General features: G+C 37.8%; 1 protein-coding gene across 1 annotated transcript in view; it reads left to right on the top strand.

Moving 5' to 3' along the window:
• Window positions 1–6694: 6694 nt before the first annotated feature.
• LOC141331612 (uncharacterized) overlaps window positions 6695–18133 on the top strand; it is a 63592-nt gene continuing 52153 nt past the window's right edge. The window contains exon 1 of the mRNA XM_073836660.1: window positions 6695–6751. Coding sequence (XP_073692761.1) covers window positions 6695–6751 — 57 coding nt within the window. The remainder of the gene's footprint in view (window positions 6752–18133) is intronic.

Consider the following 18133-nt stretch of genomic DNA (forward strand, 5'->3'; position numbering starts at 1 on the left):
AGATTTATTTTGCATATCTGACAGAGTAACATTAAGTAGGAGTACTTCAAATGAATTAAACCTGTACCCTGTTTTCTGAGTAACATTGAAAATATCACTATAAATTGTTGCAACACCACCGCCACGACCGATCTGACGAGGCTCATGCTTATAACAGTAGTTTGGTGGAGTAGACTCATTCAGACCAATAAAATCATTTGGTTTTAGCCAAGTTTCAGTCAAGCAGAGTACATCAAAGCTATTATCTGTGATTATTTCATTTACAATAAGTGCTTTGGGTGCGAGTGATCTAATATTTAGGAGCCCAAGCTTTAAAAATTGTTTTTGTTCATTTATTGTGCATTTTTCTGGTTTAATCACGATTAGATTTTTTCTAGATCCTTCATTAAATTTTTGTTTTGACCTCACTATTCGAGGAACAGACACAGTCTTTATAGATTGGACAGCACCAGTACTATCGTTTAAATGTGCATAACAAAAGCCATCATCGCAACTATTTGAAGAATTGCTTACTAGTCAAATGGAGCGCAGCGTCCTGGAGATGTTGTCCGACAGCAGTTCTGCTCCGACTCTGCTGGGGTGCAGGCCATCAGCGCGGTAAAGCCTAGGGCGCTCCCAGAAAAGATTCCAATTATTAACAAAGAGCAGTTTCTGTTCTTTACACCATGACAACAACCATTCATTTAGAGCAAAAAGTCTACTGAACCTTTCGTGTCCACGTCGATACGTGGGAAGCGGTCCTGACACGATGATCTTCGTCGCGGGCGCTGTGCTGCGTACCGTCTCGATCAGGCTCCCGAAATCCCTCTTCAGGACCTCCGTCTGCCGCAGCTTGACGTCGTTCACGCCCGCGTGCAGGACGATCGCGCCGACGCTCACATCGTCCTTCAGGATGGCAGGTATCTGTGAAGAAACATCGAGAACGCGAGCACCAGAGAAACAGCGAGTGTGCACTTTACCGTTAGCTAAGTTAGCACGAACGTACCGGACGATGGAGTCTCCGACGATCACAGCGTCGTGTTCCGTCTCGCGGAGGGGAGCGAAGCGGTTCCGGGTGGAGATCTCGAAGACCGGAGGCGGCGGAGGGGGAGAGGTCCTCGCCCGGGGCCTGGCTCGCGTCTTCGGCTGCTGCTGCACCCAGGGTCCGTGGTGTCCCGGCGCCGGAGTGAACGACAGCCGGGATGATCGCGTCCTGGGTGCGCCTGACCTGTGCAGAGAAGCACACGGAGTAGAGGTGATGAGGGTGTTAGTATCGTGCTGAATACTTACCCGGACAGATTCGAGTGCAGTCTTCCTCTCCTGCAACTCAAACTGCCGTTTGAGCAACCCCTGGATCTGCTTCTCCACGGCTTCCAGCTCGACCCGCACCGCGTGCAGCTCGAACGTGTCTTCACCTGCACTCAAAGGTAGACACAAATTCGCCATTAAAGCAAGTAACAGTGAGTAAACAGTTGAAATGTGTGTGAATAGAGAATAAACAATGTAAACAGTTGAAATGTGTGTGAATAGAGAATAAACAATGTAAGCAAGATTAGCCGCGACCACGCTGGCAAGTGCTAAACGCGCTATAAGCTAACTAAGTAGCAGGCTCGGGAAAGCAAATAAAAACTAATGATAACAAGGCGTTCCGATTGTTTTTGTTGTAAAACACAACAGGGTGTATATTCACATGTTATGAAAAACAAAAATTATGGTGTATAGAATTGTTTTTAGATTTAAAAGTAGAAAATAATAGTTTAACTCGACGGAGCTTCAACTCAAGGTATGCGCTACGACAAACAGGAAGTGACGTTTTTTTCTTATCCATCCATCCATCGATCCTGAGGCCTAGCAAACCTCAAAGCTTTTAAAACGTTGTCTTGTAATTCAAATTTTCATTCCAATTCCTTTTAATTTAAATTCAAATTGCAATTAACATTCTATTTTCTAATGCTACCTCAGTTCAAATTTGAATTTTATGAAGCATTCTAAATGCAATTCTGAATGGTGAACTATAATTCCAGACTATAAATGTTGGACGATAGGTGACATGATCTTGAGGCCTTGCAAAATGGAGTGCTGCTAATCTTACTAGTGGGATATTTTAAATAAATAGTTAAAATGACTCCAATGAGAGATCTTGTGATCGTATCTATTTAAAATAAAAATTTGCAAGAGATTGAGCCAACACATGGGGTCAGCATATAGCTATGAGAGCAAAACAGAGATATAAAGAGAGAGAGGAATGGGGGCATAGGATATAGAAGGAAGGAATGTCTCTTTAAATTACCCTTTGCTACCAAGCAGGGAGAGAGGCAAATACCATACCTCTCTCGCTCTTTCTCTCTCTCTCTCTCCCACAAGATCGCCCTTCTCTCCCCTCCCTACAGACGTCCGGCATGTGACACTTTGGCCCAGCTACACCAGCTGACTGATCCGGATGGCAGAAGCCGTGTGGCTTGAAATCCCAGGACACCCTTTGCAATCCCACCCTGATCTTTGATAGATGTCAGAGAAGACACCTAGGATGGATAAATTTGTTGTTTTGAGACTTTTCATTTTTGTGCAGCATTTGAAAGTGTCATTTTTGTCAGCTTGATTTTATCAAATCATTTGTTGAAGAAAGATCATTTTCTACGATGCACGTCAAATGAAGAATTTCTACCTACAGAGCTCTGGATGTTGTCATTTTTTTGGAACTTATTTTTTGTGACCCGTTACTCTCAGCGCTTATTTATTACCCCTTCACCAGGTCATTTTGTGTATCAACCCATAAACAATACCCTGTTTGCACCTCCAGGTAAGGATCAGCAACCAATCAATCATCCTAAGACTATCCACTACAACCAGCATCCCATCATGTGTTGATTTCTCATCAATTAGACACTTTTTCATCCTGCTGAAAGCATTCTGTGAACCTCAGACTCTGTATTCCCGAGGGCTGGCTTATTTGTGGATTTTAAGGTCTTTTTGGGGTCAAGAGCAGGTGTGAGTGCTACAGGAGCACATTTGCCCTCCGTTCAGCTTTTCTGGGGTGGAAGCATGATAATGAGCAATAAGAAACTAAATTCCCAAGATGGCACAACAAATGCTATCACAAATAACAATGTCAACAAACAGGCCAATAGCCTGGCTCCCTTCTCCCAACCAAATGTCCCAAATAGGTAAGTGGAGATGTGTTTTAAAACCAACCTTTTATGCTGATTCCAGATCAGTTGTAATTTACTTCAAGGCAGCAGTCGACCCAGAAAATGTGTGGCTTGAAATGCTGGACATGAAAAAGAGAGAACAAAAAGAATGTCATGTGTGTTTGTCTCCCTTCTTATGCCGTTTAATTCGCTAACCTATCTGGATGTGAGATTTGTTGCGGTTTGTGTCCTGCTCATGTGCCTGTTTTTGGTTGTCTTGTCCTAAACTTTGTGTTGACGATGAATCAACTGACTTTTTAAAAGTACAGCAACTTTTCAAATGGGTTTTAGTAATAACTTACCTACATTGCAAAAAAATTACTCTGTTAAAACAAGATAAATGCATTCAAAGAGCAACAATAGAGGCGTTTTCCAGAGAATTTAATACCAATGTAGTTTTGACTTTTCCATTTGCTTTTTAACTATAAAAAGTTCAGTTTTTCCAGTACACTATGACAAAATACACTTTTGTTCAAGATACAATATGTGACCCTGGACCACAAAACCAGTCATAAGGTTAAATTTTACAAAACTGAGCTGTATATATAATATGAAAGCTCAGTAAATAAGCTTTCTATTGATGTATGGTTTGTTAGGATAGGACAATATTTGGCCGAGATACATCTATTTGAAAATCTGGAATCTGAGGGTGCAAAAAAATCAAAATCCTGAGAAAATCACCTTTAAAATTTGTCCAAATTAGGATCTTAACAATGCACATTACTAATCAAAAATTACATTTTGATACATTTACAGTAGGAATTTTACAAAAAATCTTCATGGAACATGATCTTTACTTAATTTCCTAATGATTTTTGACATAAAAGAAAAATCAATAATTTTGACCCATACAATGTATTTTTGGCTATTGCTACAAACATACCCCAGCGACTTAAGACTGGTTTTGTGGTCCAGGGTCACATATATGAAAACAAGTCTTAATGTCTTACACAGTGTTGCTCATTTACATGTATCTTGTTTTAATGATTTTTAGATAGTTTAACTGAAAAACAAGACTAAAATACTCATTAAAGAATAAGTTTTTCTACTGCGTAGTCTTATGAAATGAACTAGCAATAACTTGAATATGATTTGCAAAGTCTTTAAAAGGATTTTTGGCAGTGTCACATCAAATCTAATTTACTAGTGAAGGCATTTATAATCATAGACTAGTCATGTCTGGTTTCATTCCTTTCGTGTGAGTCAGTATCCCCTGATAGCAATAGTCTAATTATATAATCCATGTTGTATTCATTTATAATGGTCCTTAGACCAACTAGCATGAAAAACAAGCAGCTCAAAGGGTTGGTTTTCCGCTGCCTGACTAGCACCTGTTGTGTCTGCAGTTTACAATGTCATTATCATGTATAAAATGCACTCTTGAACCTTTTAACCCAACATATGATCTAGACAAAGTCAGCCTGGTAGTTGTTTTAATGTAGCTGTAGAAACTGTTACATTTAGGATAACAAGAAAGATGTTTTTAATACATTTGAGACATATTTAGGAAACCCCCCTCTGTTCCTGCTAGCTTCATAGCTGTGCATTTGCGGTCTAGATTTCTTGTCTTGATCACATGACTAGAGGATACTGTTGCTTACTTCATGTCGCATTCCTCTTCTCACTCAGCCCAGATTAACACTGGTTCAGATATCATTACACATACAGGATCTCCCACATTATGAAAGAGACAATCAGAGCAGAACAACAATCAACATTAGTCTTTAAATAAATCTGTACATTTCATTTTAATTTTTGCAGTATTTGGTATATGTTTCATGATTATGGACTGATTGTTGCTTTGGTATGTTCCCCTCCATCCCCGGCTGAACTGGTTGATGTAACCCACTAATTCTGTGGATGAAAGGATTTTGTTGTTCTCTCTCCAATTCGCATCCTTTTCTCCTCCCTTATTCTTTACACTAACAATGGATCGTCCTCTGCTGTCTGGGGCAGTGACCATAAGTGCATTGCTCCAACACAAGCTACCTCTGATACTCTATAGAAATGTTCTGCATTCCGCAGAATCTGCAAAATGTTAATTATTTTACCAAAATAAGAGGGATCATACAAAATGCATGTTATTTTTAATTTAGTACTGACTTGAATAAGATACTCCACATAAAAGACATTTACATATTGTCCACAAGAGAAAATAATTACCTTGTAATTAAAAATTACCCTGTTTAAATGTTTACATACACTTGATTCTTAATACTGTGCTGTTACTTGACTGATCCACAGCTGTGTTTTTTTGTTTAGTGATAGTTGTTCATGAGTCCCTTGTTTGTCCTGAACAGTTAAACTGCCCGCTGTTCTTCAGAAAAATCCTTCAGGTCCCACAAATTCTTTGGTTTTTCAGCTTTTTGTGTATTTGAACCCTTTCCAGCAATGACTGTATGATTTTGAGATCCATCTTTTTACACTGAGGACAACTGAGGGACTCATATGCAACTATTACTGAAGGTTCAAATGCTCACTGATGCTCCAGAAGGAAACATGATGCATTTAGAGCCGGGGGTGAAAAATTCTGTCTTCTGGGAAGCATGTAAGTATCTTCTGTAGCTTCTAAAGGGCAGTACTAAATGGAAAATAATATGATATTTAGACAACAACAACAACAAAAAAAAGTACACATCTTCATTCTGTTAAAAATGTTTCACCCCCTGGTTCTTATTGCCTTGTGTTTTCTTCTGAAGCATCACTGAGCGTTTGAACCTTCTGTAATAGTTGCATATGAGTCCCTCAGTTGTCCTCAGTGTGAAAAGATGGATTTCAAAAATCATACAGTCATTATTGAAAAGGGTTCAAATACACAAAAATGCTGAAAAACCAAAGAATTTGTGGGACCTGAAGGATTTCTCTGAAGAACAGCGGGCAGTTTAACTGTTCAGGACAAAGAAGGGACTGACCAACTATCACTAAACAAAAAAAAAAAAACATTCAGGTAACATCACAGTATTAAGAATCAAGTGTATTTATATTTTTGAACAGGGCCATTTTATATAAATTCAACTATTATTTCCTCTTGTGGACTATACGCAAAAGTCCTTTATGTGAAATATCTTACTCAGGTCAGTACTAAATAAAAAATAACATACATTTCGTATGATCATTCTTATTTTGGTAAAATAATTAACATTTTGCAGATTTTGCAAGGTGTATGTAAACTTTTGATCTCAACTGTAGACATCCAACATTATATGTTTGAGCATGATACTTTATAGTGAAAATATGTGATATACCTATAAAAAAGACATCGGATGCCCATTTTCCACAATTTGGTATGATTCTTTAGGGTCTTCATGCAATGTCTGCAACATACTTTGGTCAAAATTCCTAAGTGTTCGTGTTAAACATTTTCTACCTTGTGAAAAACAGCTCTCTTCACAGTGACCCATTTTGGCACATGCCCCTTGAAATGATAATGAGCTACTGCTCACCCCACCTCTCTCTTTTGTAAAAGAGGACATGTCGATTTGCAAATCATCATAAAAAACATAAAGCGTGAGAGTTAGTGTAAGAAAATGGTGGACAGCGTACAACTGGCAGAAGGCTTAAACATGGAATACGGGTCAGGTCAGGTCAGTCAGCGGTCGTGGGCAGGACTTAAGCAAAATGACATCAAATTTCTCCGAAAATCAAAACAGCTTGATAATTGAGACTATTTAAGTTTTTTGGGGATTAAAAAAAATAAGTAAATAGTTTTTTAACATTGTAGGGTGGTTGTGTCCACACAATGCTAAGACACATTTATATGCAAACCATGTAAAAGAACATTTTGCATCCAATGTCCCCTTTAATGCATAACCAGATGTTCTTACCTCAAAAATTATGACTTAGACAACTTCCTTCCTTCCTCCCAACCGTCCTTCCTTCCACCATTCCATACTTGCTTTAGGGTCACGGAGGAGGGATGGAGCCTACATTACAACATAAATAATAATGATTTTTACTTAAGTCATGTAAGAGCTTCAACAAAAATACAAGCTTTTAAACTTTTTAAGCTTTGCCCTGTGTACGTTCTTTGTAAGTGCTTTACTGTAACAGTGCTTTACTGTTACTGGAACTTACAATTACAGAATACAGCACAATGGGAAAGCTCGTTGTTCCTCATCTTTGAGTTGAGCTTTTGACATTGACATTTGCCTATAATGGTTGTGTGGGACTGTGGCGAGACTGTCTGGAGAAGCCTACAGTGTGTCTGCTGTGGTATTCTTATAAATTCCAGCATCTCCATTATGCTCAGATTGATATACCATTTCAATTCCAACACACTATGACAGCTCATCTTTCATTTGTAAGTCATTTGTTTTATTTGTCACTTTTGTCATCATCATCACTGCTCAGATATCATTATTACCTCAACAATTGTTTTGCTCATCTAAACTGCATTTCATCATATTCACATTCCTATGATGACATATTCACATTTCACACAAGGCAAAGAACACAATGTTTTGCTGTCTGTCTGGATTACACTACCACAATGTGCTGCTTGCTCCAAATAGACCCTTGAGCTGAAGGGCCAGTCATGCCAAGCAGCTGAATGCAAACTCAATAAAGCAGCTATACACAACGCATGATTGCACTCGTAAATTCATCACACAGCAAAGGGTCGTGACTTAAAAGATGGTGAGCTAAACTATGCTGCATGATGACCTTCACTGCATCAGTCACCTGCTAGCTGACAATCAGTTTAGTTCTGATGAAAAGTAAGTGAAGGAATCTTCGAACAAACAATTACATGGACTGTTGTGTTATAGAAGGTGACAATCTGCTGTCACGTCCCAGACATCCAGTGATATGGCCCGCAACATAAAGCTATGGTGATGATCCCATGGCTTGATGAAAGTCTGAACACAGTCTGAAAAAGATTTATGACGCTGGTTTGTTTGTTCTGGAAGTAGACACAGCCACAGGCTTATCCAGTTGATTGAACGTTGACAAAATAAATACCAGGAGATTATGATTTCTTTCCCCCCTCCTCTCCCTCATACAATTGCTTTTCTTTTTTGTAATGGCATAAAAACGTCCAAACAACCCTACTGTGAACTAAATGGCCACATCTGTGGACCTCACACATACAGTAAGCGTTTTGGACACCTTGGTGGTGTCCAAAAATAATGCAAGCATTTAAAACTGGAGATTTATGAGGCAGTAAAGCCAACTAATTTATCAGTGTGCCATCCATATTCGGTCTTGATGCAACATTGGCTTTCATCAAGCTTCTAAAAAAGACAATATTTAAAGTGACTGCCATTTATAAGCCAGCTGAATATTAATACCTATTTTAAAACCAATAAAATAGCAATTAATTAAAGGAAAGGAAAGGAAAGGAAAGGAAAGGAAAGGAAAGGAAAGGAAAGGAAAGGAAAGGAAAGGAAAGGAAAGGAGGTGAAGTGAGACCAAGTAGGTGACCCATACTAGGAATTTGTGCTCTGCATTTAACCCATCCAAGTGCACACACAGTAGTGAACACACACACACACCGTGAACACACACCCGGAGCATTTAAAAAAAAAATACTTGCATTCATTTTAATGCAAATACATTAAAATTAATTTTGTTAAATATTTTTCAATTTAAAATAACTGATTAATAATAAGATTTTTCCCCTGTGTTGGAAAAGCTGAATTTTCAGCAGGCATTACTCCAGTCTTAAGTGTCACATGATTCTTCGAAAATTGTAATTAATTTTTTTTTTTTTTTTTTTTTACAATTGTTTAGAATTCTGGATGGTAGTAATAATTCACTTTATCAATATACAAAATATAAAATAAAATAAAAAATTAGCTGACATGAAGTCAACCCGAAGATAAATACGAGAAGGAAAGTCTGACCAGGCTATTCTGAACACCATGGCAAGATTTATTGGCAGAATTAGACGTGTTAATCGTAGTCTCATGGCACTAGTTGTTATCAGAAACTATATACTAGAAACTTTCATGTGGTTTCTTTTCACCTTTCACACTGGACAGAGTGACATTACCTTGCCACAAGGAGCATCAAGCTTGGAAACTACTAAAAATATGTATTCACCTACAGTATATTCATCTATATGCTATATCCTGTAGGATCTGTTAATATGTTCCTAGCACATGCTGGTGTGACCTTGGCCTAGGTTCAGTTTTAATGCCATAATGACCGTAGATGGGCAGTAGTGGATATCTATATCTGGGCCCATTAACAAGATTTATGGTTTCCTCCTTCAGAAAGGTTACATATGTATTTGGATATGCTTTATGGGCATGCATGGTTTATGGTGATTGTGCGTGGGCAATGTTAAGAGCTTGTGGCCCTAACAGTTGCACAAGTAGATGTACACATGTTGCCTTACATAGTACACTAAGTGTCCGCACAAATACACTAGCATTCAAAAGACTGGGATCATTACGATTTTTTTTTTTTTTTTGAATGTCACCAAGGCTGCATTAATTTGATCCAAAACTCATGTGATGGCAAAGATGATTTTTTTTAGCAATTATTACTCCAGTTTTAAGACCTTTCAGAAATCTCATATGCTGATTTGGTGCTTAAGAAGCATTTCTTAATAATATCAGTGTTGAAAACATCTTAATATTTTTGGAAAACATGCTACAGTTGAAGTCAAGTTTTTTGGTTTTTCAAGATTTGTGTATTTGAACCCATTCCAACAATGACTGTATGATTTTGATCCATCTTTTCACACTGGGGACAACTGAGGAACTCTTATGCAACTATAACAGAAGGTGTAAATGCTCACTGATGCTGTACATGTACAGCTCACTGTAAATGTGTACATTTTTCTTATTTTGCCTAAATATTATATTTTTTTAATTTAGTACTACCCTTTAGAAGCTATAGAAGATACTTATGTGTTTCCCAGAAGACAAAATAAGTTAAATTTACCCTAATCTTTGAATTCAAAATTTTTCACCCCCGGCTCTTAATGCATCGTGTTTTCTGAATCATCAGTAAAAGTTTGAACCTTCTTTAATAGGACTTTTATGAAGAATGGCAGGCAGTTTAACTGTTCAGAATCAGAACAAACAAGGGACTCATGAACAACTATCCCTAAACAAAAAAAAAAAACAGCTGTGGATCATTCAGGTAACAACACAGTATTAAGAATTTTTCAAAAGTGTATGTAAACTTTTGAATGGTATCATTTTTATAAATTCAAACTATTATTTTCTCTTGTGGACTATATGTAAACATCTTTTACGTGAAATATCTTATTCAGGTCAGTGCTAAATAAAAAATAACATGCATTTTGTATGATCCTTCTTATTTTGGTAAAATAATTAACATTTTGAAGATACTGCAAGGTGTATGTAAACCTTTGACTTCAACTGTAAATTTTTTCAGGATTCTTAAATGAATAGAAAAAAGAACAACATTTATTTGAACTGGAAATTATAAATGTCTTTACTGATCAATTTAATGCATTCTTGCTAATTTCTTTAAAAAAAATCTTACTGACCCCAAGGTTTTGAACTATAATGTAAGTCCAAAGTTATTATATTACATTGCCAATAAATCAGCAGATTTGAAACAATGAATGCATGGAATGCATTAAAGATGTTTGCAAAGCATAAAAAGAGGATATTCAAGAAGTCCAATGAATATAACATTTTTGGTAGCGATGTTGCACTGGCACCCAAAGGCACCGAACTGGCCAGAAACACTTGAACCCTGTGTAAGGTAATTCAGAGGCAATGCTGATTTAAAGGGTGTCATGTCAACACAGCCAGACCCAAACCTCAAGTGCAAATACAGGGTGTTCACAGCTTGTCTATTGGACTATTGCCTCACTTACTTACAGTAACTTTATATTACTTTGACTATTGTTAAAACAATCAACCTATAAAATACTTCATATATTTTATTCAATATCAAATATTGGCTTTTTATTGAGATATTTTATACAAACCACCATAGCTCGAAAAAAGGTAGTATTACCAAACACTTTTAGCTGAAACAGACTTTGGAAGAAAAGGAGTTAGATGAGAACAGCTGAAATGAGGAAACTTACATCAGAAAAGATGGTGAACATATCTGAGGACACTGTTACCACAAAATGCCTTGCCAGCACAATTCTGAGATCACGGGTGTGGTAGAAGGTTATAGGGGTTATGGTTGCATGAGGGCGTGTAAGTGTTTATCCGTGTGTGTCTGTACTCTGAAATAGAAGGTGCCGAGGTGCTGAAAGATCTCGGACGGGGTGACGAGACCAAAGCCTACTTGAATGAAGCTTTCATTACGGAAACATTAACCATCACATTTGAGCAGTAGATATGCAGAAGGCCATCATGCTGTGAGAGGATGTTCTTACACACAGACAACCAAACTAAATCAGTACCATTAATTTTACATTTATAAAACCATTTATGTGACCCTGAACCACAAAACCAGTCTTAAGTAGCACAGGTATATTTGTAGCAATAGCCAAAAATACATTGTATGGGACAAAATTTAGATTTTTCATTTATGCCAAAAATCATTAGGATATTAATTAAAGCTCATGTTCCATAAAGATATTTTGTACATTTTCTACAGTAAATATATCAAAGTATAATTTTTGATTAGTAATATGCATTGCACAGAACTTAATTTGGACAACTTTAAAGGCGATTTTCTCAATATTTAGATTTTTTGCAGTCTCAGACTCCAGATTTTCTAAGAGTTGTATCTTGACCAAATATTGTCCTATCCTAACAAGCTTATTTGTTTAGCTTTCAGAAGATGTATAAATCTCAATTTCAAAAAATTGACCCTTATAACTGGTTTAGTGGTCCAGGGTCACATATTTCTTTAAAGGAATAGTTCCCCCAAAAATGAAAATTTGCTGAAAACGTACTCACCCTCAGGCCATCCAAAATGTAGATGAGTTTGTTTCTCTCGACAGATTTAGAGAAATTTAGCATTACACCACTCACTCACCAATAGATCCTCATGGGTGCCATCAGAATGAGAATCCAAACAGCTGATAAAACCATCACAAGTAAACCAATAAAAGTCCTCTGTCCAATAATGCTTTCTTCAATAAAAAAAAAGGCAGATTCAGGAGAGAAATATGCACAGATCAAGCAATGTTTACAAGTGAAAACAGTTCAAATCAGCTGTAAACAAATATGGTGGATTTTGATATTAGAAAATATCAGGGGATGGACTTATTATAGACTTTTGTATTATGGCCAGACGTGATTGTGTAAAGTTAAAATGCCTTGTGATTGATTTGTTTCTTACGAAAACACTATTCCTCACAAAACACTTGTGGATTATTGGGATGTTTTTATCAGCTGTTTAGACACTAATTCTGATGGCACCCATTCACTACAGAGGATCCATTGATGAGCATGTGAAGTAATGCTAAATTTTGGATGGCCTGAGGGTGATTGATTTGTCATCAATTTACTTTTCATGTTAAATTGTATAATGATAACCATCATAATACTACAGGTGGTAGAATAGAAAGCCACACAAAGAGTCTGAATTCGTTGCAAGTGGCCTGTCCATAAAACATGGTCAGTAGTCATGTATATATAATGTAAAGTATTCTTTGATCTGACACAGTAAACCTAGACGTCCATAATAAGACCCAGCGGGTTACATGCAAACTGAAAATACTTGTAGCCTGAGCTGCATCTGCCATGAGGACATCATGTTATCGTGACCTTTTAAGAACTGAAGGGCTCCTGGGAGAGCCTGTCCTGTGGTGCTGAGTAGAAGGTATTTCCCTAACCCCTGGAGGGCATTTATTCTTGTTATATTTAATTAGTTATCTGTTAACAGGACCCCTCACAGTACAGTCCACATCATTTGTCCTGCCAGACAAGGACAAATTGTGTCATGCCAGCTGCCGATAATGTAGCTACAGTATGTGCAAAGTTCTCTGCCACAATAATGCTTGAAGGGCAAGGGATGAAAAGGGCAAACTGTTTGTCTAAGCCCCATGCTCTTGCTTGAAGTGCAAATGACACCTTTCATCGTGTCTCTTTTTCTTTCTGTCGCTCATGTCTGAGCATTTGTAAGACAGCCAGCTCTCTCTCTCTTTTTCATTGTGCCCAAACTGTTATTGATTGAAATTGGCCCCTGGTGCTTGAATGATTTTGGTCTGTCTGGATATAAACCAGGGCTGGTGAGAAAGATAGGGAGAAGAAAAGAGAGACCGAGGAAAACGGAAAACTAATATTCTTTTAATTATAATATTCTTTTCTGTGTCTTTCACTGCAATTAACTGTTTAGTGCTGGCTCTCTCTGCTAAGCACTGGACATCTAAAGAGATCATAGAAAACATTGGCGTGAATCACTTTTATAATCCACTTATAATGTTTCTGGGAAGCAGAGCCTAGACTTGTTCTCCTGGTTAACTGATCTCAAGTTCTGTCCAGTAGATTAGCATGTGGTCAAGCACAGTAAATACTCAGGGTGTGAGTTTGGGATTGCCAGACTGATGAAACAGACAGAGAATTTGATTAGCTTATGTCCATATGGTAAAAAAAAAATGGCTTAATGAGCAAGCCATAACTAATTTACTAATCTACAATAGCGTTGAAATCAAAAGTTTGAGGATAATAAGATTAAAGAAGTCTCTTATGCTCACCATAGCAGGAATGATTTGATCAAAAAGTACAATGAAACAAAAATACTGTGAAATATCTAGGGCTGTCCCCGACTATGAATTTTCATAGTCGAATCAGAATTTTCGAATCTTTCTATAGTCGACCGATAGTCGAATCATCTAGGCCTATGTGTGTGTGTGAATGGGTTGGGAGGGGCACGACACTATAGTCAGCAGGAGGGTAAAACTATTTTTATTTTATTTTACACACTGCACACAGCAACAACTTTTAATAAAGCGACCAAAACTGCCTGCCAACTGACAGACGAACTTATTTAGGTTTAAATAAAAACACCGAACACGTCTTTTAGTTCAAACGTACGGTGCCCGCCAGGGGACACCTTCGGTTCACTTATGTTTGTCGTGGCCACGACATATAAACTCGTGGGAACATGATATTATGTCGTGGCCACGAGATATTAATTCGTGGGAACCTCATATTAGAATTAATATCTCGTGGCCACGACAAACATAAGTGAACCGAAGGTGTCCCCTGGCGGGCACCGTACAAACGCGAGGAGCACAGCACTGCCTTTTTTGGTGACTTTTAATAAAAGAGCAGTGTGCTGCGGTTTTTTTATGTTGCTAAGCAACGACCAAAACAGCTGTCCTGTCAGTCAAATCAAAGGATTATAGCGCGAGCGCTCTAAAATCTTAGTTTTTTGCTGTTAAGTAAACTGTCATATTAGCAGAAACCCTAAATAATACAGCTCCGGGTTACCCACGATAGACACCAAAGGTTTCTCCTCCATTTCTTGCAGTCTCCGGACTTTTTAAGCAACGGTAAACTTTCGTCACCACAACAGAAGGCCCGCCTCTCCATTCATTCGATTGGACAATGGAAAAGAACGCGAATGACGTTGGGCGTTTTTCCGCTCAGAGTTGATTTTTTTTTTTTCAAATTCAGGCGCTCAGAGAGCGCTCCTGCAAAAACGCGAGGCGCAGCAGGCGGCGAAAACGCGAGGCGCCGGGGGCGCATAAACAGCGTGCAGAACGCTCACTGCCAACAGAAAACTATTCAAAAGAGGTGCTTCAAACCAGGGTTCGAAATTAACACCCGCCAACCCGCCAAATGCGGGTTAAAAATCATTTTGGCGGGTATTGATGAAATAGTAATGGGCGATATAAACGATATGCGATATAAACGATACAAAATTGGCCTACGATAGAGATTCTAATTCTATTGCACTATCGCGATAATGCATGTTTGATGACGCAATCTACCCGCGAAATTTACAGTAACTAGCTGCAGCCGGCTTCAACGCATCATCTTGAATAAACATGGCTGAAAGCGTCAGCGAAACAGAGGAGCTCGTGAAAAAGACTGGTGCAACCAGTACCGCCGCTCCCTATACGCAGACTAGGCTTGTAAGCACACGTGATGACGCGCAGCATCTGCGCCGCAACGCGCTCTCACCTCTGTTTACGGCTGCCTATTTGGCCAAAAATGATGATAATTAAAGCTGCAAGCAGCATTGAGCGGGGTTCGAGTATTTAAGGCCTTTACGGCTTCTATACCGTTAGGGTGTTGGCCAACACGAAATATATGGCTGACACCAGAACATATCCATTACAAAGAATACACTCACAAACAGAAACATACACAGAAATGAAATGGTTAAACTACTGTGTTCATTAAGCATGATTACAGAGACAGACAGATGCACACATATTGAGATTTATGCAATAAATAAGTGACAAAATGCTTAAAACTTGTGTTTTTAAGATTTGATATATCATTGTCACGTTTCACTATAATCATAATCATGTGTAACTGTCAAATATGATATATCTGTATAAATTAAGTTTTGAACTTTGGCTAAATGTGATTTGAAGACTTATAACAGTGATTTAGTATCACTTACATATAAATTCAAAACTACATAAAGCCATTAAACCCTACAAAGCACTGTTCTATTAACATGTGTAAGCCCATTAGTGGTATTCTACTGCCATCTAGTGGCTATAGTTGTAATTTTATTGAAATAGAGGTGCATTGTTTTTAAGCTTTATAACTATTAAATTGCCTTTTTTGCCCAGTGTCCATAAACATCTGCTTGTTTTGAATCATATGATGCATAATTTTACTTGGGTTTGTTAATTTTTGTTTTATTTTAGTATTTGTAGACTTTAATCTACACTAGATAAAAAGCATATTATGAAATGGCCCTGTTATAGCTGTCCAAATGCAAATGTTCAACATTTTTTTGATAATTACTGACCAAGAGAGTCTGGAGAACTGAACTGCACTGATTTTATTGAGTAGGGGTTGAAAACCCAGGACAAGTTCACCAAAGTATGTTTTTTAAATTATATCACGTATTAAAAGAACAGTTTGATTGACAACAGTGGTCCTAGAGGCAAAGTTGTTCAGAATGAGGATATCTATCATATGATATGAAGATATACTGTATATGTGAAGATATTGACGTTTAATTGGGTTTTAAGTTCTTTATACAAAATAGAAATATCATGTTTTTGACACCTTTTTAACTGTTATAGCGCCACCTATGGTTCGATCATCATGAAACTATGCATGCTTATTAAGAGTCATGGGGTACACGTTGTCACCAATTTTTGTAAAGTTTTGAGTTTTTGTTTAGGTTCTATAGCCTTTTGAGTGTATGTGGCCACGCCCCTTTTGTAAATGACCCTGTTATAGCCCACCAAAGGACAAAATTTCACATTTTTTTGATAATTATTGATCTAGAGAGTCCAGAGAATATTACTGCAGTGGTTTGATCGAGATCGGGCGAAAAACCTAGGACTAGTTCGCAAAAGTAGGTTTTTAACATATTTGTGAATAATTTATGAACGGTTTGATTGACAGCAATGGTTCTTGAGGCAAATTTTCTCTGCATGAGGAGATCTATCAAATGATATGCATATTGTGTGGATGTGTGAAACGCCGCGCGATTACAGAGCCAAAAATACTCGTTAGCGCCAACTAGTGGACGATTTCTTTCAAAATTCTTACAAACCTTTAGGGGCAGGAGTTGAACATGCTCACCGAGTTTCGTTCTGATTGACCTCTGTTAACCTTGTCAAATAGGTGCTCCAACTTCATTGGCTCATGGCGGCCATGTTTTTTGAGATACGCCTATGTCCTCATAGACACTTGTGGCCCTTTGGTCCAAGACACTGCATACCAATTTTCAAGTCGATCGGACAAACTGTTGCGTATTTATAGCCGTGTATATGTTTTTTCCGTCTTATAGCGCCACCAAGTGATCAAGCTCCGCAATTTTTTTTGATTTGACCAAAGATTAAGCTTATACACATGTGTACCGAGTTTGGTGAAGATATCTCATTCCATTCAAAAGTTATAGCCATTTTAGTAAAAGTGACCCCTCACTTTCAAACGTTTTGGTGGTGCTTTGCGACCGTGAGTGAAAAATTCAACTTTTTTTTGATAATTATTGATATTCAGTGTCCAGAGAATATTTCTGCACTGGTTTGGTTCCGATCGGGTGAAAAACCTAGGACTAGTTCGCAAAAGTAGGTTTCGGCTTCACGTCCATTTTTCGGGGTCAACCGTGCGTCGCAACTCAAAAATTTCGTAATACACTTTTGTTCGGCCTGACCCAAGGAACGCAACGATGTAAAGTTTTTCAGTCTACGACAAACGGTTTACGAGATTATGGCAAAAAATGACTTTTTTGCGCTGTAGCGCCACCTATAGTCCGATTGGGGCGAGTCTATGTATCCTCGATTCTGGCCGGAGTCCCGACAATCTGACCAAGTTTCAAGTCTCTAGGCCTTACGGTTTGGGCTGCACGTTCAGTTTTAGGGCGGAATAATAATAATAAATATAGCTGCAAGCAGCAATTAACGGGGTTCGAGTATTTAAGGGCTTTATGGCTTCTATACTGTTAGGGTGTTGGCCAACATGAAATATATGGCTGACACCAGAACATATCCATTATGAAGAATACACTCACAAACAGAAACTTACATTGAAATGAAATGGTTAAACTGTTATGTTCATTAAGCATGATCACAAACAGACAGATGCACACATATTTTGTTGTACATTTGAGATTTGTTTAATAAATAAGTGACAAAATGCTTAAGACTTGTGTTTTTAAGATTTGATATATCATTGACATGTTTCAGTGTAATCATAATCATGTGTAATTGTCAAATATGATATATCTGTATAAATTAAGTTTTAAGCTTTGGCTAAATGTGATTTGAAAAGTTATAACAGTGATTAAGTATCATTTACATATGAATTGAAAACTATATAAAGCCATTAAACCATACAAAGCACTGTTCTATTAATATGTGTAAGCCCATTAGTGGTCTTCTACTGCCATCTAGTGGCTATAGTTGTAATTTTATTGAAATAGAGGTACAT

This window comes from Garra rufa, chromosome 3 (assembly GCF_049309525.1).
Source record: "Garra rufa chromosome 3, GarRuf1.0, whole genome shotgun sequence".
In the NCBI taxonomy this organism is placed as follows: Eukaryota; Metazoa; Chordata; class Actinopteri; order Cypriniformes; family Cyprinidae; genus Garra; species Garra rufa.